The 22,613-nt window shown below is 53.8% G+C and overlaps 9 protein-coding genes across 9 annotated transcripts; 3 read left to right on the top strand and 6 right to left on the bottom strand.

Moving 5' to 3' along the window:
- Nucleotides 1-168: 168 nt before the first annotated feature.
- CMQ_2020 (glycerol/H+ symporter) lies at nt 169-2,302 on the top strand (the record flags this gene model as incomplete). The annotated part of the gene is made up of 3 exons (XM_014314946.1): nt 169-454; nt 505-590; nt 671-2,302. 3 exons carry the CDS (start codon nt 169-171, stop codon nt 2,300-2,302), a joined length of 2,004 nt encoding a protein of 667 aa, XP_014170421.1.
- Nucleotides 2,303-2,700: 398 nt separating this feature from the next.
- On the bottom strand, nt 2,701-3,531 carry CMQ_2052 (uncharacterized protein; the record flags this gene model as incomplete). The annotated part of the gene is made up of 1 exon (XM_014314978.1): nt 2,701-3,531. One exon carries the CDS (start codon nt 3,529-3,531, stop codon nt 2,701-2,703), a length of 831 nt encoding a protein of 276 aa, XP_014170453.1.
- A 3,638-nt stretch (nt 3,532-7,169) lies between these two features.
- Nucleotides 7,170-9,952, top strand: CMQ_1928 (uncharacterized protein; the record flags this gene model as incomplete). Its single annotated transcript, XM_014314854.1, has 3 exons — nt 7,170-8,093; nt 8,177-8,716; nt 9,137-9,952. 3 exons carry the CDS (start codon nt 7,170-7,172, stop codon nt 9,950-9,952), a joined length of 2,280 nt encoding a protein of 759 aa, XP_014170329.1.
- A 333-nt stretch (nt 9,953-10,285) lies between these two features.
- CMQ_1902 (thioesterase superfamily) lies at nt 10,286-11,197 on the bottom strand (the record flags this gene model as incomplete). The annotated part of the gene is made up of 2 exons (XM_014314828.1): nt 10,286-10,866; nt 10,933-11,197. The coding sequence occupies 2 exons, from the start codon at nt 11,195-11,197 to the stop codon at nt 10,286-10,288; spliced, it is 846 nt and encodes a 281-aa protein (XP_014170303.1).
- An 848-nt stretch (nt 11,198-12,045) lies between these two features.
- On the bottom strand, nt 12,046-13,038 carry CMQ_2013 (ibr finger domain containing protein; the record flags this gene model as incomplete). The annotated part of the gene is made up of 1 exon (XM_014314939.1): nt 12,046-13,038. One exon carries the CDS (start codon nt 13,036-13,038, stop codon nt 12,046-12,048), a length of 993 nt encoding a protein of 330 aa, XP_014170414.1.
- Nucleotides 13,039-14,743: 1,705 nt separating this feature from the next.
- CMQ_1909 (uncharacterized protein) lies at nt 14,744-15,097 on the bottom strand (the record flags this gene model as incomplete). Its single annotated transcript, XM_014314835.1, has 1 exon — nt 14,744-15,097. The coding sequence occupies one exon, from the start codon at nt 15,095-15,097 to the stop codon at nt 14,744-14,746; it is 354 nt and encodes a 117-aa protein (XP_014170310.1).
- Nucleotides 15,098-16,173: 1,076 nt separating this feature from the next.
- CMQ_2064 (uncharacterized protein) lies at nt 16,174-16,542 on the bottom strand (the record flags this gene model as incomplete). The annotated part of the gene is made up of 1 exon (XM_014314990.1): nt 16,174-16,542. The coding sequence occupies one exon, from the start codon at nt 16,540-16,542 to the stop codon at nt 16,174-16,176; it is 369 nt and encodes a 122-aa protein (XP_014170465.1).
- Nucleotides 16,543-19,413: 2,871 nt separating this feature from the next.
- CMQ_1884 (nuclear movement protein) lies at nt 19,414-20,083 on the top strand (the record flags this gene model as incomplete). The annotated part of the gene is made up of 2 exons (XM_014314810.1): nt 19,414-19,426; nt 19,527-20,083. 2 exons carry the CDS (start codon nt 19,414-19,416, stop codon nt 20,081-20,083), a joined length of 570 nt encoding a protein of 189 aa, XP_014170285.1.
- Nucleotides 20,084-20,464: 381 nt separating this feature from the next.
- CMQ_1835 (uncharacterized protein) lies at nt 20,465-22,357 on the bottom strand (the record flags this gene model as incomplete). Its single annotated transcript, XM_014314761.1, has 1 exon — nt 20,465-22,357. One exon carries the CDS (start codon nt 22,355-22,357, stop codon nt 20,465-20,467), a length of 1,893 nt encoding a protein of 630 aa, XP_014170236.1.
- Between the last annotated feature and the right edge of the window lie 256 nt (nt 22,358-22,613).

Genomic DNA, 22,613 nt, shown 5'->3' with positions numbered 1-22,613 from the left:
ATATCACCGTGTCGTCCTGACTCCACGTGACGTCCATTACCTCCTCGACGTCTGCCAACATGTCCTGAAGCCGCGTGGCCTACCCTCCTTACATCTATACTTTGTCCTTTTTGTTGCAATCTGTCCGTTCTTTCGCCGTCGTTGATCCACCGCATTCGATTCGACGCCATGGGTTTTCTTCGTGTTCTGCGCAGCGTCTACGACGTCGACACGCTCGACACCCGCTTCACGACCCCGTCCACGGTCCCCTACCGGGCTGCCGTCGCAGACCGCTACGACAATGGCAACGACTCGTCCGTGGCGGCTGACGACAGCAAGATCTCGTCGGTCAGGGCCGAGATCAGCAAGCGGGCAGAACCGTCCAAGTGGCGGTCACCCGAGTACTTGCTCTACATCATCCTCATCTCCATCGCGATGCCATTCATGTTCTGGATTCCATACAGCGTATCAAGGCGTACGTCCAGTGGCACCGGCCCTTCCACCGCTCTCATCCTTCGCTGGTAGCCCCGCTGACCGCAGAAGCATCCGATCCTCGCTACTCCAAGTACGAGTCGAAGCTCGCACCCGGATGGATTCCTGGCCGAAAAATTGTATGCTTGCCGTGCCTTGTTTCCGGACTCTGCTTCTTCTTCTCATCTCGCTCGCTGCTCGCTGACCATTGCTTCTCCAGGACATCTCCGACTCGCAGTACCACACTTTCCGCACGAACCTTCCCTTCATGGCCATCCTCCTCGTCTTCCATCCCCTCCTGCGAAGAGGCTGGAATGCAGTCAATCCGAATCGGCAAAAGGCGACGTCACCGTCGGCACGTTCCCCCATGCCGGCCACCGAGCAGGCGGATGCGCGCCTGCAGCAGCGCCTGTCCTTTGACCACGCCTTTGCTTATGTCTTCCTTGTCGCCCTGCACGGCATCTCCGCCGCCAAGGTGCTGCTGATCCTCTACATCAACTACAACATTGCCACGGCACTGCCGCGGCGCTACGTGCCGGCGGTCACCTGGCTCTTCAACATCAGCACGCTCTTTGCCAACGAGCTCGCCAGCGGCTACAGGCTGGCCAACGTGGCCTCCCTGCTGACGACCGGTTCGTGGCAGACGGCGATGTGGCAGGGCGATGGTGCCGTCGACGGCTCGCTGGTCCAATGGGGACACTGGCTGGACAGCTTCGGCGGTGTCATGTCGCGCTGGGAGGTGCTGTTCAACCTGACGGTGCTGCGGCTGATCAGCTTCAACATGGACCACTACTGGAGCCGGGCCAGCCGTGGTTCCAGCACGCTAGAGGTGAGAAACACTCCGGCAAGCTCACGCTCTCTATTCGACACTGACGCTCCAAAGAAGAAGCAGCTCGATCCCGCGAACCTGTCGGAGCGCGACCGCGTGTCCATCTCGGCACAGCCCCAGGACTTCTCGTTCCGCAACTACCTCGCGTACATCGTGTATGCGCCACTATACCTGACCGGACCCATCATCACGTTCAACGACTTCATCAGCCAGGCACGCTACCGGTCCGCCACCATCGAGACCCGGCGCACGCTGCAGTACGCGGTGCGGTTCCTGTTCTGCCTGCTGGCCATGGAGCTGGTGCTGCACTACGACTATGTCGGGGCCATCTCGCAGGCCGCGCCGCTCTGGTCGTCCTACACGCCGGCTCAGCTGTCGCTGCTGTCGTACTTTAACCTGCACGTGATCTGGCTGAAGTTGTTGCTGCCCTGGCGGCTCTTCCGCCTGTGGGCGCTGCTGGACGGCGTCGACGCGCCCGAGAACATGCTGCGCTGCGTCAGCAACAACTACAGCACGCTCTCCTTCTGGCGCGCCTGGCACCGGTCCTTCAACCGCTGGCTGGTCCGCTACATCTGGATCCCGCTGGGCGGCTCCAACTTCCGGTCCTGGCGCGGCGTCGTCCGCTCGCTGCTGACGTACGTGCTCGTCTTCACCTTTGTCGCGCTCTGGCACGATATCCAGCTGCGCCTCCTCATCTGGGGCTGGCTGGTCGTCCTCTTCTTCGTGCCCGAGGTCGCCGCCACCTACCTCTTCCCCCGCCGCCGCTGGGAAGCCCATCTGACCGCCTACCGCATGCTCTGCTGTGCCGGCGCCGTCATCAACGTCCTCATGATGATGAGTGCCAACCTCGTCGGCTTTGCCGTCGGCTGGGACGGCCTCCAGAACATCATCTACGGCATCCTGCACGACTGGCCCGGCGTGCTCTTCTTCGTCGTCGCTTGCAGCGTCCTCTTCTTTGGCGTGCAGGTCATGTTTGAGATCCGCCAGACTGAGCTTCGGAGGGGAATCTTGCTGAAGTGCTGAGCCCGAGCAGGGAGCAGCGGCTTGGCTGTGGAGACGTTGGCCGTGTAGGATAAAACTCCGTATATTGGGACTCGTACTTGCAAGAGTATAGCTGGTACGAAAAGTGGGGCGCTTGGCTTATAAGCGACGACACATTACGAGCATTGGCCGAACTTTATATAATTCAACTTGGCCTTTTCAATAGCCTCGCCTTTTCCAGTCCCCTTCCACGATGGATATTCCAGAAACAAATTTGACTAATTCTATTAGTGGATCTCTCCCTGTACCAAGACGGAAGTAAGCGCCCTCAAGCTTGGTCAGTTATACGATATAAAATAGAGACAGCGAACTCGAAGCCATCAATACCGGCATTCTGAAGCCGCCCCCCAAAGAAGTCAAGAGAAATTGCCCCGCTCCGATCAGCGAGCTGCAATCTTGGCAGATGGCGCAGAGTTCACCAGCTCGATGTCAACGCTGCGAACGCGGTCACTGGCGTCAGCGTGAGCAAACTTGCCGTCAAAGCCGAGCTTGCATTCGATCAACCATATGCGCATAATGATCAAGCCTTGAACGAGGATGAAGATGAGAACGCAGGCAATAGCGATGTGTGACATGAATACGATAACGATACCACGGTTTCCGACCTGCGCCGGGTCGAGGAAGCTGTAGACGTAGATGCCCGTGGTGATGCGAGCTATGTATGCAAGTCCTAGATACAGGACCAGGACTGCGAGCAGCCAGAGAACGTGTGCCCAGGCGTGCGGTGCTGTGCGCGTCATGACGATCTCGAAGAGGGCAAAGGCCGAGTTGAGGCCATGCCGAGACAAGCTGTTCCAAGCCACAAATTTCAGAGGGAACCATTGTGCCGGGGAGGCCCAGACCCAATAGAGAGCTGTGATAAGGAGGGGATAGACGGTTATTGTAGCGCAAAGGAAGGCCCAATGCAGGATTTGGAGAGATCGCGGCAAGCGGTCGGGCAGAGCAGTGCCGGTGCGAGCGTAAATAAAAGTGTCGACGGACGAAACCAGAAAGTAATAGGCGATGCCCCAGTAAGAGAGAAAGCTAAAATGGGAAAGCTCGAGGAGAGCGGCTGAGCAGCCACCGAGCTCGTCGTGGCCACAAAGCCAGCCAATAACGGAATACAGGACGAAGAAGGCGTAGATTGAAAACAAGGCTCGTATAGCGCAGAGAGCATACGGTGGGAGGCACCACGAGGTCTCAAAGCGGTACGTGTTGTCGAATCCGTCCATTGCTGTGTCGGATGGAGATTATGGCTGGAGGACAGCTTGTATGAACAGTCGTTAGAGTCGAAGAAATAAGCAGATGGACCAGCCTGGACGGACTGAATGGGAGCCATAAAGTGTGTGTCAAAAACAGCAAGAGCAATTCAATTGTGAGACAAGAAGTGGTATGAATTACTAGCATGAGGGGCAGCATGAAAATCAATATGACCAGAAGGGAGGACAGACTCTTAGGGGGCGACGTACACGTTGCGTAATGCTTCCTAACACTGAATCAGTAATATGTGTTCGTCTGTTGGCAGATTATGAGTAAGCCACGGTCTGGCCCATGAGAGCTGTTGTGATGTGCAAGGGAAAACAGAAACCGGGAAATGGTTCACAATATCCGCGAAGCACATTGTCTCTGTATTGTGAAGATGTAAGTGCAGTGAATTCCTTCCTATTTGGGCGAAACAGGCCCGCCCCATACGAGCATTGTTCAGCACTAGAAGCCGCATCATACTTGCTTTTTTCGTAGGATAGTTGAAATAGCTCCATTGCATGCATACTCCTTTCTCCTTACTCACACACATATCCTTTTGCACCTGGCATGCTGTCAACCTGGTTTCTGTCACCTAAGGCATGCACGCCAACTATGTATGTAAGAACGAGCCCACAACTCAAGCCGCACCGAATGAGATCTTACAGTCGGAAACTAAAAACTAGCGGCCAAACCTTGTTTTGCTCCTATGGCTTCATCTAGCCTCGGCTTCTTGTGCGGCTCGACCATACCTGACGTGCCCAAAGTAGCCTGGCATTGTTCAACCAGCCGATCTCCTCAGCTCTCTATATCCGAAGCAATTCAGGCGACGGACTTAGGGCACTTCGTTTTTTAATCTATATAATTCTTGTAGCGACTGCTCAGCTGCCATTGGCTAGATTCCACGTGTCCGACCAGGCTCTGATCGACGAAACAACGGCGCTGAACTTGTGTTAGAAGGGCCGGATGGTGGAGATCAGTCTCCCTTTCGGTATGTCCTCCACACTGGACCCCTGCAGGTCAGGAACAGAATGCGGCTTTCGTATACGTGAGAAGCTCTGGCAGGCGTTGGAGGCGAAACACGGGGCCGTTTTCGTGCAGACCTCTCTCCACGAATCGTCTACATCGTGTTTGGGGTGTGCCGCGATGATCACCGGGTGGCCAGTTCCCGCCTGGGCCATGGCTTCTTGGGGCAGGTGAGAGTCTGCTCAGCTGTTCTTGCACGCAGGGCGTCAAATGCGATACGAGGATAGCGCACGGGGCGCGAGGGACAATCCAAAACGCATCCATATCTTATCTGCGCTCGTAGATCGCCGACCTGGCCCCCGAAACACGTCGGCGCGAGAGGCTAAGATACAACAAAACAGACGCGAGGACGGGCAAAAGTTTGGTGCCGAGAATAAGAGCGGCACCAACAACTGTCTGCCGTCAACGATATTGGGCGAGGTTGCGTGTCATTGTCGCACAGTTCCTGCAGAAAGTGACCGGCCAACGACACGGAGCGGCTTACTTTCACCCTGGAGGCTGCATGCCGCCTCTGCTTCAAGGGTTGCATCCGGACGTAAGACACTCGTACGGAGTACATAGTACCGCGCCATGCTGGCACTGCGATGGTCGATATAAACACGTGCAGACTAGGCGCTGCAAGAGAAATGCGATTTTGAGAGTGCAGAAGCCTTTGCATTGGACAACATATTGCTCTTGTTTGCTGGGACGGCCATTGGGTGTAAAAATAGCCACCAATATTCTGTACTCCGTAGTGTATGGATTATTGGCAGTAAAGAGCATTAGCGATTAGGGCGGAAAAGGGCCAACAGAGCTCGCGTAGTCGCATGGCCTAATCTAGCATTGGCAGACCACAATGTAATTAGGCCGTAGACCACAAGTAAGATGGAATCCGCGCACACATGCGCAGTCCTCTGTCAACCGCATTTCCGTCCCGTGCGGGATGAGACCGTACCAATGGAATAGATAAGAGATGCATCTCTCCTTTTCGAGACTCGTCTTCGTACGGAGTACAGGTATCTTACGAGTACGAGGGTTTATCTCCTACTTCTTACCAGTGTAACCTCCTTGTGGGTCCGCTGTCCCTGCTCATCTTTTCCCTACCACCCCACCTAACCCGAAATGCACGGCGCCAAAGATGTGCGCAGAAGGGGGGGGGGGGGGGTTGGATTACGAACACATACTACGAGTACAGAGTGTTTCGTACTCGTAAAGCTCGTAGTGCGGCCTTCTTGCACGGGATGCCGGGGAATGAAGGGAGGGCGGACGCGCATCTTCTGTTGCGATATCAGGGGCAGGCTGTGCCGTTCCGAGCAGCTCTCTGTTTTGGTTTCTATCTCTTCTGGCTTCTGTCTGCTTGGTTTTTGTCTGTTTTGGCTTTGGCCTGCTTTGATTCGAACAGGGAGACTCGATGGATCGGTATTGCGATTTGCGGTTTGCGGATTCCGCATTAATCATCTGGAAAAGCCTCGGGCAATCTGGGGCTCGGTTGCCTTTGCAGTCCAGACCATTTACGCGGTGCGATCGTTTCTGTCTCAGTGCTATGGGGCTGTTATTCTGCAGAAGGACCTTTCCGCAGCCCCCTCCCCCTCTCCCCCCGGCCAGCCCCCCCCGGCTCCAATAGAATCTGTGTGCCCTGTGGGAGAGCTCCATAATACCCATGTATCCAAGCGTGCCAGCATACTCCGTACTATGTAATATTCACTCAGCTGTACGCCTCGCCTGCAGCTCGCTGATGTCTGTCGGTCCGGCGCTGTGTCGTGCCTGCCGCGCCCAGCTGTCTTACGCATGCCATAGTACTTACTCCCTATGGAGCACGTCGTAAGACGCACTTCTTCGCCGGGCTGTTCTGCTAATTAGGACAGGCTGCCAATTGGATACCGGTCTTTCCTGCCCGTTGCACTCGTTGCATTCGTTGCACTCTTGCACTCCCCTTTTAAACAAGGCGCCCCATCCGTACTCTACGCTAACGATTTTATCTTCTTCCCTCCTTTCCACACCTCTTTTCCCTCTCCTTTTCTTTTATTTCCTCGCCCCTCCTCGTCAAATAATATCAACCTCTCGCCAGCGCGCAGACGTGCCCCCGTCCCCAAGTCCTGGTCCTGTCGTCGCCACCCGCTATCTGCCGCTACTCGCCAGCGTCTCTTTCTTTTTGGTCCGCCCTCAGATCGTGCATCCTTCCAGCATCGAGCGCCTTGTGAAACTGTCGCCTACGAAAAATCATATAACAGTCGCGGACGGTATCACCATCGTTCTACCCCGGCCCCGTGTCACGCCCTTGCCTCCCAGAGTCGTCTGATACCGCTGCTTCACCCTCCGAGAGTTACACCGCTGCTGTGACCCTTGGCATATACGTCAACCTGACGGCTCTCGCTTTCCGTCATGTCGGGTGTATCTCGTCTCTGAGAGGAGGACACTCGAATTCTGGCCTCAGCCATCAGAGCGCTGGTTCCTACCTGAATCTGTCTGCTGCGTGAGGCGCCTCCACGGCTGCTTCTTGGGCCTTTCGCAGAGTCCGGCAGCCAAAGCCCCCAACGACGCGACAGTGGCAATACCGGGTCTCTGGACGAGGACCGGCCTGATCAACGATCTTGCCTGCATGTCTAATACGCAACCAGCAGCCATGAGGTCCACGGCAACCGAGGCGGCTGCGTCTCTGCAGCGGAATAGCGAACTGGCCATCCGTCTGTCATCAGCCCAGTCGCACGCAGCCACCCGACAAGGCGGAACGCCTCAGAACCAAATGTCGGCCGATATCACCGCACGCGCAGTACCAAGAAAGACTTCGATCCCGCGACATCCTATCCCTTCTATGCAGGAGGCATTCGCCGAGTCGCTGGCGGAGGTGACGTCGGGAACGCTCTCGCTCAAACCCAAGCTCGCTGTCGACAGCGCTCAAGCTCGCCGCGCCCGGCTAATTGACCAGGACAAGTCAGAGGGGCCACCCGCCGCGCTGTGGCGGTATCGCCCCGGCCAGAACTGCCACGAGCTGCGCAAGCTGATTGCCCAGATTGCCTTTGGTGTCTATCTTCTTCTCAAGGGCATGGCCAACAACAATGCGCAGGTGGTTGCCATCTTGCAGGGCCATATCGATGAGGTCGATGAGTACCTGAGAACGGCCATGGACGATCTTACGCTCGCCAATCAGGACCTCGCTACCCGGCTAGAGCATCTCAGGCTTCCACTGAGTGATCTGCCTGCCTTTGAGGATATGCTCGAGGACCGGGCCTTCCGCCTCCGCATCGTCGAAGGCAATGTCCGGATTGAGCATATTTTGTCGCGAACCGGCACCGCCCTGCTGCAGGCGACAGAGGACATCAATGAGGGCCTTCGTTCGACAAAGGATTTCAATGCCTATCTTTCTTCTGAATCTCAAGGCCCCTGGCACGCTGATGCCGATGTTGCCGACATCTATGAAGCGATGCGCGGCAATGCCGAAGGCTGGCTGAATGCCTTTACCGATATGGAAGAAAAGAGCCACACGCTCGGAATCCTCATCGCCAAGCTGGCTGAAATGGTCACTAAAATGGACAATTGTGCCGGTGAAGTGAGCCGTCGAACAAGAGTAAGAACATGCGCTTATCTTTCAGTGTGAATTTATTGTGTGTCAGGCTGACCCTGTCGCCCTAGTTCACCATACAGCCGTACACACTGCCGGAAGACGACGTTGGGCAAACATATCACATTTCACAGATATCAGAAGGCTCGCAGGAGTCCTCAAATGACTCGTCTCACGAAACGACTCCTCCAGACTCTCCAGGTGCCCAGGCCCATGTCCCACAGGAGCCTCCCCGTCTCTCGCTGCGGCTTAGTGTCCTGGACAGTAGTAGCCTGACAGCAGATTTTCTCGATCTCGGTTCAAGAAACAGCCTCTTTGGCGGCGATGCTATGTTCTCGACCTGGACCCCAACCTCAGGCACGGAAGAGAGGAATAACGCTGCCATCCAAGCCGAAAAAGCGGACGACCAGCGACCCCATGAGCTCGCGATCATGTTAGACGCAGGCCCAGGCACGGAGTTTCATGATCGCCGGTCTAGCCCGGGTGGACGCGAAGAGAACGGTGGCGAGAGGATCGATACCGACGCCGCGGATGCATACGATTTGGACATAGATGATGACAACCTTTCATCTATTCCGCTTCGCATTGACATTGATTCCCCAAAGCCGGTCGTAAATAGAGCATTGAATCACCATATGAAACCTGAGAACAGTTTCTTTAACGACGAGGATGATGAGGACGATGAGGATGAAGAGGATGAAGAAGCTGCAGAAGAAGCAGCAGAAGAAGCGGAAGCTGAGGCGGAAGCAGACGAAAAAGCAGACGAAGCGCCACTGTACCTTCTTCAGCCACGGACCTATACTCCGCAACCGCCTGCCCCGTTGCCATCGCCGATGGTGCACGAACGCAATTCATACCTGGCGTCCTCAACTTCACCTTCGCCTTCGCCATCGCCTTCTCCTTCATCATCGCCATCGCCATCGCCAACGCCATCGCTACGACAGCAGCAGCAGCAGTACCACTACTACAGCCACCATCCGAGAGCCGACAAAGGCGCACCGCAACTCTCGGTTCGTCCTCCTCCAGAACAGCCAAAGTACCGAGCCCCTTCTCCGGCTGCACTGGGCCAGGCTACAGCAGTCCACCTGCGCCCAGGGACTGGCCGCAGCCACGATGGAGGAGACAGGCAGATCCCGCATAGACAGCTTTCGATGCGCTCACCGGTGCCCTCGGAATCTTCGTCTAGACGGACCGAGACGAGTGGTACTCCATCCAGAAAAAGAACGTCTCTTCGTGAGCGAATTTCGCTTCGCACAGCACCACCGGAGGCGATCCTTGTACCGGCACCAAATGCGCCGCTACTCCAACGACCGGTGTTTGCGTCGCCACGGACCTACCAGAACTACAGGACGTTCACTGGCCCAGACTCGGCCAACAGCACGGATCCTGAGCGAACCCTTGCTCCATATTACGCGGACGAAGTGGTGCACCCGAAAAGCAGTGCGGGTGCCGAATTCAATCCGCCCGTCTTTCCCGGCATTCTCCCGTCTCCACACTCGGATCAGCAATTCTTCCGCCCTGTTCAGGCAAGCCCACATTCGCCTCTGCAGCAACGGCCTCACACAGCCGGCCAAGTCCCGATGCGATCCCACCACCTCCGTAATGCACCGTCGTCGATGGGCATGAGCACGCTGAGCAGTGTCACGACGATGACGCAGGACTCAGAGGCCACCAGGCGAACGGTCAAGAAAAAGCGGAGTGCGTTTGGGTGGCTCAAAAAGGCCTTTACTCTGGACGACGATGAGCGTGCGGAATTTGACCAGCGCAAGAAGCAAGCTCAGCAGAACGCGTATTTCGAGTCACACTCCAAGGGCCCGAAATTCCTCGACGGCCGACGGGTCCGATAATTGTACCACCACACACAACATAATCTAATAACTTGGCTGTTTTGGTTTCTCATTTTGATAGGATACCCCACGGCTTCTAGCGTCCCGCATAAACTAGCCAGCAGCAGTTTCCTGAATGCATTTACGAAAGCATAGCGTTCCTTTGTCGTTCTCCATTATGTCCTAGCTGCTGAGAGTAATATTGGAAAGAACTGCGGGTGAAAAGAGGATCTCAACAAATACAATTGTTCTAATAGCGGTATTGATAACGGCGGCATATCAATGGCAACCTTGGGGAATACAACTGATACATTCCGACATGCGTGCAGAGTAACCTTGCGGTTCTTTTCTCTGTTATAATTTGTCGCGAAGCGCTATGAAGACAGCCTCGGCCTTTGCTCTCAGCTGGGCGTCTTCGTCCCAGATGGCGCCTTGTACGTAGAACTTGCGCGGTCCCTCCAAGCGCGTGAAGCGAGCGGTCACTAGGATGGTGGCCGACGTACGCACCGGGCGAACATAGGTAGTGTTGAGGAAGCCGGTGACGAAGCCATGGCGTACAGTTGCAGACGCAACCGCGGCCGCTTCTGCTGGTGAGTATTTCTCGTCGGTCTGCGAGGGGGTCTGGCTCTGCGAGTTTTCTTGCTGTTGCTGTTGCTGCAGTTTCTGCAGCCGTCTGAGGCGGCGCTGGTTGAGCGGCATGAGCAGGCCAAGCACCTCGTCGAGGATGGTGCCGACGAGGCCACCGTGCATCACGCCCACATGGCCGTTCATGCCGGGGCCGACGGTCATGAGGGCCTTGAGCTCGACGATGGGTGCATGCGACAGCGCGTCGGCCGGCTCCTCGTAGAACACGACGTACGCCGAGATTGTGTCGGGCGAGTTGAGCGTGTTGGTGAACGCGTTGTCGGCCGTCTCGGGGCTGCTGATGCGGAAGCCTTCGGGTGTGGAAGTTGCTGGCGACCACAGCGACGACGACGACGACGATGACGATGGCCGTTTACGCGTTGCCGGCACCACGATGCGTATCCGGGTCGAGCTGCCCGTCGCCCCGGCCGGTCCATTCTCGGCCGGCCGCAGATGGGCGCGACACCAAGGGATGGCCAGAAAATGGGCTACCGCACCGGTCGGATCATCGGACACGGTGACAGAAGTAGAAGACAAGGGACCGTCTCGTTCAGGAACGGTCTGGCCCTCAGGTCCGGCAGCGGACACGTCTGGCTCGCTCGAGAAGCTGCCCCAGCTGGCGGCCCCTGGTGGACGTGTCATGGCGATGTGTGACAGGAGAGGATGGGCCGCAGAGGTGCTGTAGGAACGGGAGACCAGAGGGGTGGCAGAGAGCTGTGAGGCGGCTGCTTTTAGACGGCGCGAGATTCGCAGAAACGACATGGCACGCAAAAGAAGAAGAAAACGGCGGGGGAAACGGTACTCCAAAAAGCTATATATGGCAGCCGATTGGGCGGGGAAACAACGGATTCGCAAGATCGACAACGAAGCTGGCAACCAGGCCGAGGTCCGTTTCGATTCACAGCTAGCGGCCCACTTTCCGTTGTAGCTGGGCCTGGGGAAGTCGAGTTCACGTGATATTGATACGTTTAGGCCATTTGATGCAACTTGTAATACCACATACAGAGTAGTGGAACGTACTCCGTACTCGTAACATATCTCTCCGAGTCCAAGAACCTCAACCAGAAAAGCCATCTCGGATTCGACACAAAAAATCCAAAAAAAACCCGGGACCCCGGGACCCGGGTATCTAGAGGCGGTTGTGTGTGCATCGTTGGCAAGCCAGAACACGGCAACGTCCGCACTCATATATGTATTCGGGGAGATAGTGGGAGCATGTTTCGCACCGGTGGGCACCTTCACGACGCATCCATGCCCCGTGAGCACACCCGTGGTTCCGCACCAGATTTTGTCGTTCCCTTTGAATCAGGCGGGCTCTGTCCTGTGGATATGGCATCCCAGCACCGGTACCTCTGTTGACGATAACCTCGGCTCTGGTGATCAATCTGTGCTCATCCCACTGTGGGCATTTACATGTTTTCCAGCGTTTGCCACACGTATAGCAAAACTGTGCACCACAAATACAGGCTGCACACCAATCTCAGAAACGATCAAATAGCCATGATGGGGAGACACTCACTCATGTGGAAACATCCTAGTTCCAGCTCGACAAGTCTGCGGCAAGAATAGCATCGCTGCCATCCCTTTTTAGCGGCAAGTTGGAGGACTTTCTGTACCGATGGGTCGTCCGGGCAGTCACCTTGGTGCGAGGCCCCTTTGCAGATGACGCACGTGCGAGTATGGCAGCGGGGGCAGCTCCCTATGCCATTCTTGATGAACTGGGCCGGTATGTAGGTAGAGCAGGTCTGCATGTGGCAGTACGTCCTCTTAGTGTCGTCTAACTCGACCTTTTTGGCAAGAAACTGCCCGACGAGGCTGGTCGGTAGAAACGGTCGGTTCGGTTCAAGTGGGATCGCCTGGCGGCAACAACGAGGTGGGTACAGCGACTCGTCCTTCATAGAGGCAGTAAAAAGGGTTGCCAAACAGGAACGACAATATTCGTGGGAGCATGGACAGCGCGCAATGTCATACAACCTAAATTCCTCCCGGCAACTGACACACGTGGCCATGCTCTTCGCTCCGGGGGCATGAGGTCGTCGACTGGAGGCCCATGAAGACGATTCCGGCTGATCGGCCACGCTGTCGTCGGGATCAAAGACATACAAGGCCCCCAACTTGCTGAGCAGTTCAACGTCAGCATTGGAATTGCCAGCCGAGCTGTGTGATGGGGTCTGTCTGTTCAGATTAAGATTCAAAGCCATTTGATGATCTCGAGCTGCCTGCTCTTCTTCTTGCTGTTGGCGGGAGATGAGCTCGCCATCGGCAACAACGGCTTGGGCAATGCTCATACACATGCGCCGATCCGTGAAAAAAGCTCCGAACCCTTCCAGCTCTGCTTTGTAGGCAGCCAGAGCGAGTTCGGAATCAAGCTGCTCTCCTTCACGCTGTTTTCCTTTGGAAGAGCTGATCAGGTTTTGAAGCCCTTGGAGCTGGAGCTCAATCATCAAAGATACCGATGCATCTTCGCCGCTAAGAGCTTCCATTATAAACTTCCATTCAGGTTGAACAGGTCGGAAAGCAGTGTAACTGATATATGGTGATAATGGGGTGAAAGGCAATGATGGGCTTTGTACTATGCGGTGTCGTGATTTCGCCGACTTTGGTGTGGCGAAGGTGATAATTACCCCTCACACACTAACAGCTTCATATATATATTCAAGAGCGATTCCGCTCAATATCAGCTATGTTGGTTCTAAGACACAGGTTGCAAATATAATCTCTTCTCAGTAAGATACCAACCCATCTAACCAATGATGTTATAGAAGAAGCCTAGTCCCGGTGTGGAAGTACCTGAGCTAACCGTATAAGCCTTAGTCATTTAGGTATCGATCTTACATCCTAGATCTTAGCCAACTGTACGGAGTACGTACAGAGGTAGGCATCTGCCGTATGCCCGCGAGATCAAGTAGCAGGGAAAACTCTGAACATGATCGATCACTGAGGATTGATCACAACCTGTCGAAACACTACGTGAACTAAACGGAGGCGAGAACGGGCATTACTGGAAGGTGTCCGTTCCTAAAATCAAGAGCGAAGTAAACCAATCGGGAACTTTGTTCTCAGGCTTGGTCATACTTTAGGACTTCAGAGTTGGCTCCATCGAGGCTTTAAGGCACTCAATTTACTGGCAAATATGAAGTTCGATACGCCTAATTGGAATTGTACCATCTCAGATTATAATGCGAAATATTCTCGCATTCTACATTACTGCTGTCCGGGCTTCTCGCCCATTATCAAACATATTTGGAAGGCCGGTGGCAAGACAACGATAATTAAATTGAAACAGCTTCAAAAGCAGGTCTCTAATTTTTTTTCTGTGAAATTCATTCACCGACTGTTTATTGCTTCTTCCAAATCTTTAGCAACGGGCTCCGTGGCAACAAGTTCATAATCAGCCTGGGTTTCTATTGCCTCCTCGAAATCCCTTTGCAGCACGTTGAGAACAACTTGGCTGTATGATGGCAACAGAGGCATTTTGCACCGACTGGCCAGCAGTTGAGCTAACTTTGCGCTCCATACCCGCAGACTCCAAAGTGTCATCGTCGGAGTTGGAGTCGTCTTCGGAGTCAAGATCAAGCTCTGTGGCTTCTTCTGCCATATTGGAAGAAAAATTGTCGAAAACTCGAAGACTGTCGATAGGTAGGACTGTCGTGTCTGAAGCAAGCGTATCCAATAAATCCGACAATCGCAGCATTTATGCTGGTGAGCCACTCGGAGCTGATTCTGTGGCCATCAGACTGTTGCGGTTGCTTCCTAGTGTCAAACGAATGGAGATATCTACTGCGATTTCAGACTACTGGGTCTTAAAGTGCCAAAATCAGAAAAAAATAAAGAAATCAGAAATATGGCAATCAGACCATCAACCGTCTGTATTTTACCTCGGTGATTGACTGAGCACCGACTATAGATGAAATTGGTACGGGACACCTCATGTACGATGCACTCAACGCCGATAAAAACACAAACGGCTCGTTAGAATCAAGTATCGAACATCAGGTCGTATCCAGTATCGCCTTAATCATGCCTCTCTCTCTGATCTACCAAAATATGACACAGTAAGATTGCCATCGGTAGCATTGGGGGCATCTTGACCACCTGCGTGTCGGATTCCGTTTCCGGTGGCAACGACCGCAGATTGAGAAACAGGCCGTATACGGGCAGAACATCGCCCAGCGTCTCGATCTGTTTTCAGCCGGAGATCAACGCCGCGCGAGCCTCTACCTGTGTGCGTTTCGTCGCCGTGCTCGGTTCTTCCTTGCACTTGACCTGCACGAGCAACGCAGTCATCGATCGACCAGGGCCTTGCCACACGGCCACCAGCAGGTCTGCGCCTGGGAAGTTCGCCGAGAGATACCAGGCCTGGCCGGTCAGAAAGGTCATTTGCAGATGGCTCTGCGTGATGTACGGCGAATTGGTGCATAGCCGGCCCAAGTGCGTGGCGAGTATGCATGACCTCTCCAGCAGTGTGCTCTTCGGCTGCGCCCAGACAAACGTGTGCAAAAACGGCCAGACCTTTGTGCAGGGTTGTGACGCCTTTGGCATCTTGGTCCGTTGACGTATTGTCAGCAGCCAGGAGATGTAGTATGCCGGCAATGATCTCGCCGGCATCGCTCACATTCAATGCGTCGTGGTGCAGCATCTTGACGAGACTAGTCATCATAATCCTGCGCAATCCAGCTCCTCCTTCATTCTCCACATGACGTGCAGTGCCAGATCACTTTGATCGTTGATGCTGGTATAACGAGCTTGACTGGGAACAAGACGTCCCCCCATAACGGTCACCCTAATGAGAAAAAGAAGCGTAACCATTTGTTGCTTTTATTCGGGGCAACCTAGACGAAGCTATGACCATCAATGTGCTGTACAATGATGGTCCGGAGCCATTCTTGCACCTTTGTAGACCGCTTCGCCATACCATCCCGGGTGGTATGAATCCCGTACAAAGGAGGAAACAGCTTTATGCTTAAGCCGATCTTCAGGCTTGGATCATGCTCGAAAGACGGCACAAAATCCTGCACGTGTGACAATGTTTCTAGCAAGAGGTCAAAGATCTGAAACGCCTGCGTTTGTCTTCCTTTGGCTTCCAGAGCTCGTCGTAGCTGGTGAAAAGCCACGGGCTGGCGACCATTTGCGACGACATTTTTTCTGTCGTCAGCTCTCACATGCAGTAAGCCACGGGCTTCATCGAAGCATATAATGAGGAGTTCGGGCTGTCCGCGTTGATATGTGAGCGTCTGTCTCGTTGTGGCCTGCAGCGCATCCCACTTCCTGAGAGTAGCGAGGTTTATGTTGTCTAAGATTATCCTAATCGCCGCTTTGTTGCATGGCTTTTTGAAAGAGTGCCCGACTAGACTAGCCATTTCATCGCTGAAAGAAGCATGATTCTCATGGCATTGGAGCCGGAAGAGTATGGCAGGGGACATGTCCAATTCTTCAGTCAGCTTAACAAGCTCGACGTTCGCTTGGATAACGGCCCCAAAATATCCGGATAGCTTTTCTGTCCGAAAGGTTCCGTAGACAGTCGCCCAGAGACCCAGATCGAATGATCGAAAGGGCTAGGACAAGCTCGTATGAAATACCCAGACCTGCTCGCCTTCAGCCAGGTGCTTAAGTGACAATCACTTGCCGGACCCGGAGAGCCCGACGATGGCTGCGTATGGCGAGTGGTATTCGCAGCCGTACTGTATCTCGTAGTGCATGCCGGCGTACTGTATCAACTTTTCGTGTAACCGCCAACTGGGAGAGACCCCAGCACTATCGGTAATCTCGTCACATTCAAAGGCTGCTTGCGTAAAAGTGCCATTAGTTCTGGCAGATAGAGACTTTGCTTCTCCTGAGAATGCCCTGACGGCCCTCTTGGCATAAACCCGCCGGTTTGTATCCTTGAAAACTCCATCTCTGATCCCGGTAGCAAAGCTCTGCTGATGCCGCTTGGCAAACCGGTCACCTCGTCGGGAACAGCTGGTATGGTTTTTAGCTGTGGTCATTGTTAGCGCAAGGGAAGGCTGTGGAGGCTAAGCACTTACAAGTATCCATCGCATGTGTGGTATCGTAATGCGTAGATTGACGAAAATTTGACGGTTGTTAAAATGATTGGAGGGAAGCAGGAGTAAGAGTTTACCACTAACCAGGATATTCATAGCTATATGAAATCGGATCGCACTGTCAGACTTAGTCGCGTCGTGATATACGCATGATATTTTCAATGATGCCGGATAACAGTGCTTCTATCAATATAACTAATGCAGAGTCTTCGATAATATATTCGGTCTGAACGGCGGCTATCGCCGTGTAGTGTCTGAAAGGCTTCCGTAGCTATAGACCGTAATTGCAGGGAGGGCGAAGCTGTCCGGGGTCTCGTGCTAGAGTAGACCATCCCTGTCAGGCTTTAGCAGGGTGGTGATTAGAGTGAGCAACGTTGAGTATTGAGAAGAAGAACAAGTGAGTCTTAGTCCTATGCAGGACGTCAATTTAGGGAAAATCATGTCTTGTATAAGAGATTGGTTGACTGCATCGTCGTTGGTGTATAAATGATATTGACTAATAGGGACATAATATATCTGTTTTTTTTTTTTCTTTTTTTTTTTTTTTTTGTTTTAGTTTTGTTACGGCTGAATAACTTGGCATTTTGACTTGATTACTACAATTCAGGAAGGAGGGTTGGTGAGGTTGTTGCTGGCAAAGCAGATAGAATTAGTTAATACGCTGATGCTGATGTAAGGTGTTACTTGGCAACTAGGTCCGAGCGTCTTGGTGATTGCAATTGTGAGACCAAAGTAAGTATCAATTCATGCCTCGGCTTGCAAATCTGGTAGTGCATCAGTGTTATTCATCTTCACGAAAAAGCTACGTAGGACGCGCTGCAGCCTGCGCTTGAATCGATTTATTGTGTGGTGGCTAATGAAGCAGGTGTAAGATACCCATCAAATGACACGGACCTGGGCTGGCACAGAGACAAGCGACCGACTGGGGTAAAGATTGACACAGAGGGACTTGGGATATATTTATTTCTAACTCTATCAACCCCTTATCATTATACATCCTAGTTCCCATCTTGCAATATATCGCATCCAGTTGTATATGCCAAAGTCGCTTGTTTCAACTGCTAACACTCCGCTATACAAATAGGAAAAACTACTCCCACGGACGTGGTTCTTTAGCTCATAGAACCGTTGATAGTATAACTTGTAAAATGTAAAACCGAGCTCGTCTGTGATCGGGTGGGAATCGAATCGCCCCCGTATGGTATGAGTCTAAATGGTGGGAGACCAAATTCCGAAGGAACCCCGATAGGAGTGGTTGGTGTGCCTAGAGTACGAACAGATTGGCGCTGGGGACGCAGATTGTCAAGTTCCACCACTAAACACCAAAAAAAGTACAGAGTACGGAGTAATTAGCTAGTGTTTTGTAAGAGAGCAACTCAACTCAAGCGCCACAAGAAGCAAACAAGGTACTAATATTACCGTTCGCCTCTAGGTCTGGCCTAAATCCACGTCGCATGGATCTCTGTTCAAGGCAGGTCCAAATAGCCATAATCGTCGGTGGCAGGGCTATCAAAATCCCAATAATAGCAATATAAGATTCAGCGGAGAGAGGCATCGTTAAATGTGTTTGTCGCGGTACACAGTAAGATTAAAGTAGTTAAAGTTGGTAAGTATAGTGTCTAATGCGACTTACACAAATAAGAGCGGCGTTGGTGACGAACAATATTTATATTATACTCCGTACTAGGTAATAGGCGCGACGCATTTTGGACCCGTATTGATACTAGTGCCAGAAAAATCACAGGCCAGTACGGCCAAATGGGGCGGAAGGGCCACAGTGTGGAGGATTCCAATGCTTGACAAAATACTATTAAAAGTGTACGGAGGTCCCTACCAAAAGTCATGCCCACCCTATCTCACCGCCTTTCCTAATAAAGACATAAAGTCACAGTATATAAAGGGTCACGTGCACTGTATATTCTCGCTAAGCTATCAGCATGTATTATGCTGTAATTTCCTTATATGCAGTAATTCTTAGTGGGACTATAAGCTAACTGTTATCAGTCTATCGCTAAGTTTGTTCTCCGTGCACACAGCAAATCAGACTGTATACTGCCGATGTCACATCGAAGGGGTCACGACTTTAGGTAGCTACACGAGCACCGCTAAGGCTGCACTTGCTTCTCCTAAGATACATTTTTTTTCTCCTACTCCGTACACTAGCAGAAAAATAAATGGGCGAAATGACGACGGGCTAGTAAGATAATTTGTATGGCTGACAACATCCAACGTGTTTACTTTACAAGAGAATTCATTGGACGGGCAAACACCGCCACATTAAGTACCCACAAGTCTTTTCTGCAAGCAGGGACCCATTTGGCTGCATAACTAACCAAGAGTATTCCGTTCTCCGTACTCCTCCGTACGGAGTATTTACAAGGTGGATGGGGTAAGATTCGCGCCCCCTGTCAGGTCTTTTCAACCGCGTCTTCAGATTTTTGCCACTTGCAAACAATCGAGCAGTACATTCCTTTTGCAAAAGCGAACGTTTAACATGCCCCACTTAAAAAGTGGGAACGTGGGTCGTAATACTGAGCAGGCAATATACGACGTAATACGGGGTACGGAGTAGAGATCATACACATTGCGTCAAGTCACGTGACTACTTCAGTCGCAGAGCCCTTTAGGCGAGGCTGGCTGGCAGCTTGCAGCTGCCCCATTGGCCGACTTGGGTGGGGGTGACAAAACGGGGTGAAGGCGGGCAGAAAAGCATTTCGTCAGCCTTTCGACAGGCTTCTCTCAACAGTCTGCGCTTGTTCCCGTTTTTGCCGTTTTCGCGGTTTCTTCGCTCTGATCAACACAACGAAAAGAAAGATGGCTGATAAAGGTGAGTGCGAAGCAAGCATAGATCTGTGTGCGCTTCTTGGAGCCAGACCTTTGACCTCTCTGCAACGCATCTTCTTCCACCGCATCGGCTAACCCGCCAGAACTCACCCCCGCCGAGGAGGCAGCTGTCCGCGCCAAGGAGGCAGCCGAGCAGGCGGCGCTGCCGTACAAGTGGACGCAGACGATTGCCGACCTGGACGTGGCGGTGTCGTCGATCCCGGGCAACCTCAAGGCGCGCGACCTCGTGGTCGAGATCAAGCGCGACGCCATCACCGTTGGCATCAAAGGCCAGCCGCCCGTGGTCACCGGCGCGCTCTTCCGGCCCATCCTGACGGCCGACTCGACCTGGACGCTCAGCGGCAACGCCGACGGCACCAAGACGATCGAGGTCCACCTCGACAAGACCAACAAGGCCGAGTGGTGGCCGCACGTCGTCACGTCCGCACCCCAGATCGACGTCACCCGCATCCAACCCGAGACGTCCAAGCTGTCGGATCTCGACGGCGCCACCCGTGGCATGGTCGAGAAGATGATGTACGACCAGCGCCAGAAGGAGCAGGGCAAGCCCACGTCTGACGAGCAGAAGAAGCTCGACATCCTCAAGAAGTTCCAGGAGCAGCACCCCGAGATGGACTTTACCAACGCCAAGATCAGCTAGGCGTGTCGGACAAGGAGGAGGGGAAAGCATTGGTCATGTACAGAAGCAAGAATTCAATTTTTTACAAACATTCTCATGTCAGCGACTAAACGAAAACCAGGGGCTATGCAGTCAGCCAAGGTCTCAGAGAACCACTGTTTGCTTTTGGAACGCCAGTAATGCAGTAGCAGATAGACACGGCTGCAACGCATATGAGAGCGGTCCGACACAAAGAGACTACGGTACAGATGGTCGCAGAGCGCTGTCAACCTACCGTGATGTGACCGGGAGTGGTTTTACGTGGATGACACATGGTTTTGTTACATTTGTTACAACAGATACGGCACGTGATGTTGTTGGCCATAAACAGCCGTTTCTGTGATATTTCATTGCCCGTCCGGTTTACTGCTTTGCCAGCCGCGCTGCCTTGAACCGGCTGACCCGCTTGTGGCCGCCCTCGTCTTCGTCCAGCGGCACGACCGCCGACTGGTTGGCGTGTGTAAACCCGCCCTGCCGCTGGATCAGCCTATTGCGCGACCGGTGGTATTCCGTCGCCGCTTCTTGCATAAGAAGCGCTGGATCTAGCTCGTCCGGCTCGCGCGCCTCGGCCGTTGGCTGCCGCTCGACCACAGCCTCGGCCAGCGTCTTGCCTTCTGGGCCTTCCGGCGTCACCCGGCGGTCCAGATCCAGAAACCGCGCCGGCGCCTGGTGAGGCCCTTGCGGCAGCTGTGGCACTTGCGGTGAGGCCACGGTTGTTCCCCGGGCCATCTTGAACCGGGACGGCTTCTTGGCCACGGCCGGCTCAAGAGCTCCCACGGTCGGCTTGCTGTTGCTGCTCTGTCGCTCAATCACGTCTCCCAGCGGCTCGACAACAGGCACGACATCCTTGGCGTTGACAGCCTCCAACTTCTCGGCTGCTGGTGCCACATCGGCCGGAGATATGTCGAGCGCGTTGGCAAACGAAACTTTCTTCTTCTCGCCCGACTCCTTAGACTTGTCCTTGAGCGATGAGCCCGTCGAGGGAACGCTTCCCGACAATGGTGCCGCCGTCAGGCCAGACACACGGATGCGCCCAATGCCTTCGTCAAAGTCGTTTTCCTCGCTGTTGGTGTCTACAGCCATTGAAGAGGCTTCCTTTTCTTGTCGTGCGACCCCAAGCTTCCTCTCGAGCTCTCGCATCCGCTCCCGGTATGCCTCGTCAATGGCGCTATATTTGGATCGCCCATGGCCGTCTTCCTCGTCGTCATCGTCATCGTCGTATTCGTCGTCGTAGCCTTCATCGTCTTCCTCGCCAGAAGATACCTCTTCGATATCGAGCTGGGCTACAATCGGCCCAATCTCCGACATGCTGTATTCCAGCATCTCACGGCGAAGTGCAGCGTCAGCCTCCAACTCGTCGATGGGGGCAACTGACGTCGCAGTGGAAATCATAGACTCCTGCTCTTTTGCTGCGCGTATGATCTCGTCAAGGCGCTGGGCTGTGCGGGACATTTGCGGTTGTGATGTTTCAGAGGAAGGCTCGTCGTGCCCGGGTTTCGTATCGTCTGCGAAAGAAACGCCTTTCTTTCCGTCCTTTGGCGCACTTGCAGGTGCAGCGACAATTTTCATTGCCGAAGCCGATGAAGGCTCTTTTTCTACGCTTTTTTGGTTCTTTTTCTGGTCCTCCTCTTCAGGCCCACCCTCGGGCAGCTCGTTGATACCGGCCTTCTTGAGCGTCTCCAACACACGCGACTCCGTGTTAGACGGTGTCTGCAGCCGCACATTCAGCACGTTTCCTTCCTCGTCTAGTTCCTCGACAATGTCTGTGATAGGCTCGCCCGACTCTTCGTCGCCGATCATATCCGGTCTGCTAATCACCTGGGCTGCCGCCAGCCGGTTGGCCTCCCTCTCCACCTGCTTCTGCAATGCTGACGCATTCTGCCGCACGTAGTCGAGCCGCCGCCCGATCAAACCCCGAATCTGGCCCGGCTTCTTCGTGATACTCTGGCCCGGCTGCGCCCCAACGATCTCGCTGACTGTCTTCTGGTCCACCAGCTGGCCGTCAAAGTCGCGGCAGACGTGGGCCAGCCGGGTCTGCTGCTCGTGCGAGAGCGTCGCGTCGGCATCGCCATCGTCCTCGCTGTCGCCGTCGTCGTCGCTGGTCCTTGTGGCCTCGGCCACCTCCTCGCTTAGAGCCTCGTACTCTGCCTCCAGCAGTTGCCAATGCCCGAGCGCCTGGGTCAACTTGGCCACGCTGGCCTCGAGAAGCTGGGTATGCCGCTCCAGGTCGGAGACGCTGTCTCGTATCGTGGTCATCGCATTGGAGAAAGAAACTGCTGAAATATTTCCGTCAAAAGAGCGAGAAGAAACTAAAAAAGGGCAGAAAAGATGACGGTCCATAAATTCTCGTGATTGTATTTTGCTAGCCCAATTGGGTATTACATCATGGCGTAAGGAGTACTCCGTAGCCTCGTTCATTCGACCTACTTTGAAGTCTTTACGAGTATTCAAAGGTCTCAGGTTCTCTACTGGTAGATAATCTAGTCCCAAACATCAAGAAAACCAAATAAAT

The sequence above is a fragment of the Grosmannia clavigera genome (assembly GCF_000143105.1).
Source record: "Grosmannia clavigera kw1407 unplaced genomic scaffold GCSC_168, whole genome shotgun sequence".
NCBI classification, from domain to species: domain Eukaryota; kingdom Fungi; phylum Ascomycota; class Sordariomycetes; order Ophiostomatales; family Ophiostomataceae; genus Leptographium; species Leptographium clavigerum.
Note: the sequence above shows the minus strand (reverse complement) of the source record. Positions and strands in the feature narration are given on the sequence as shown.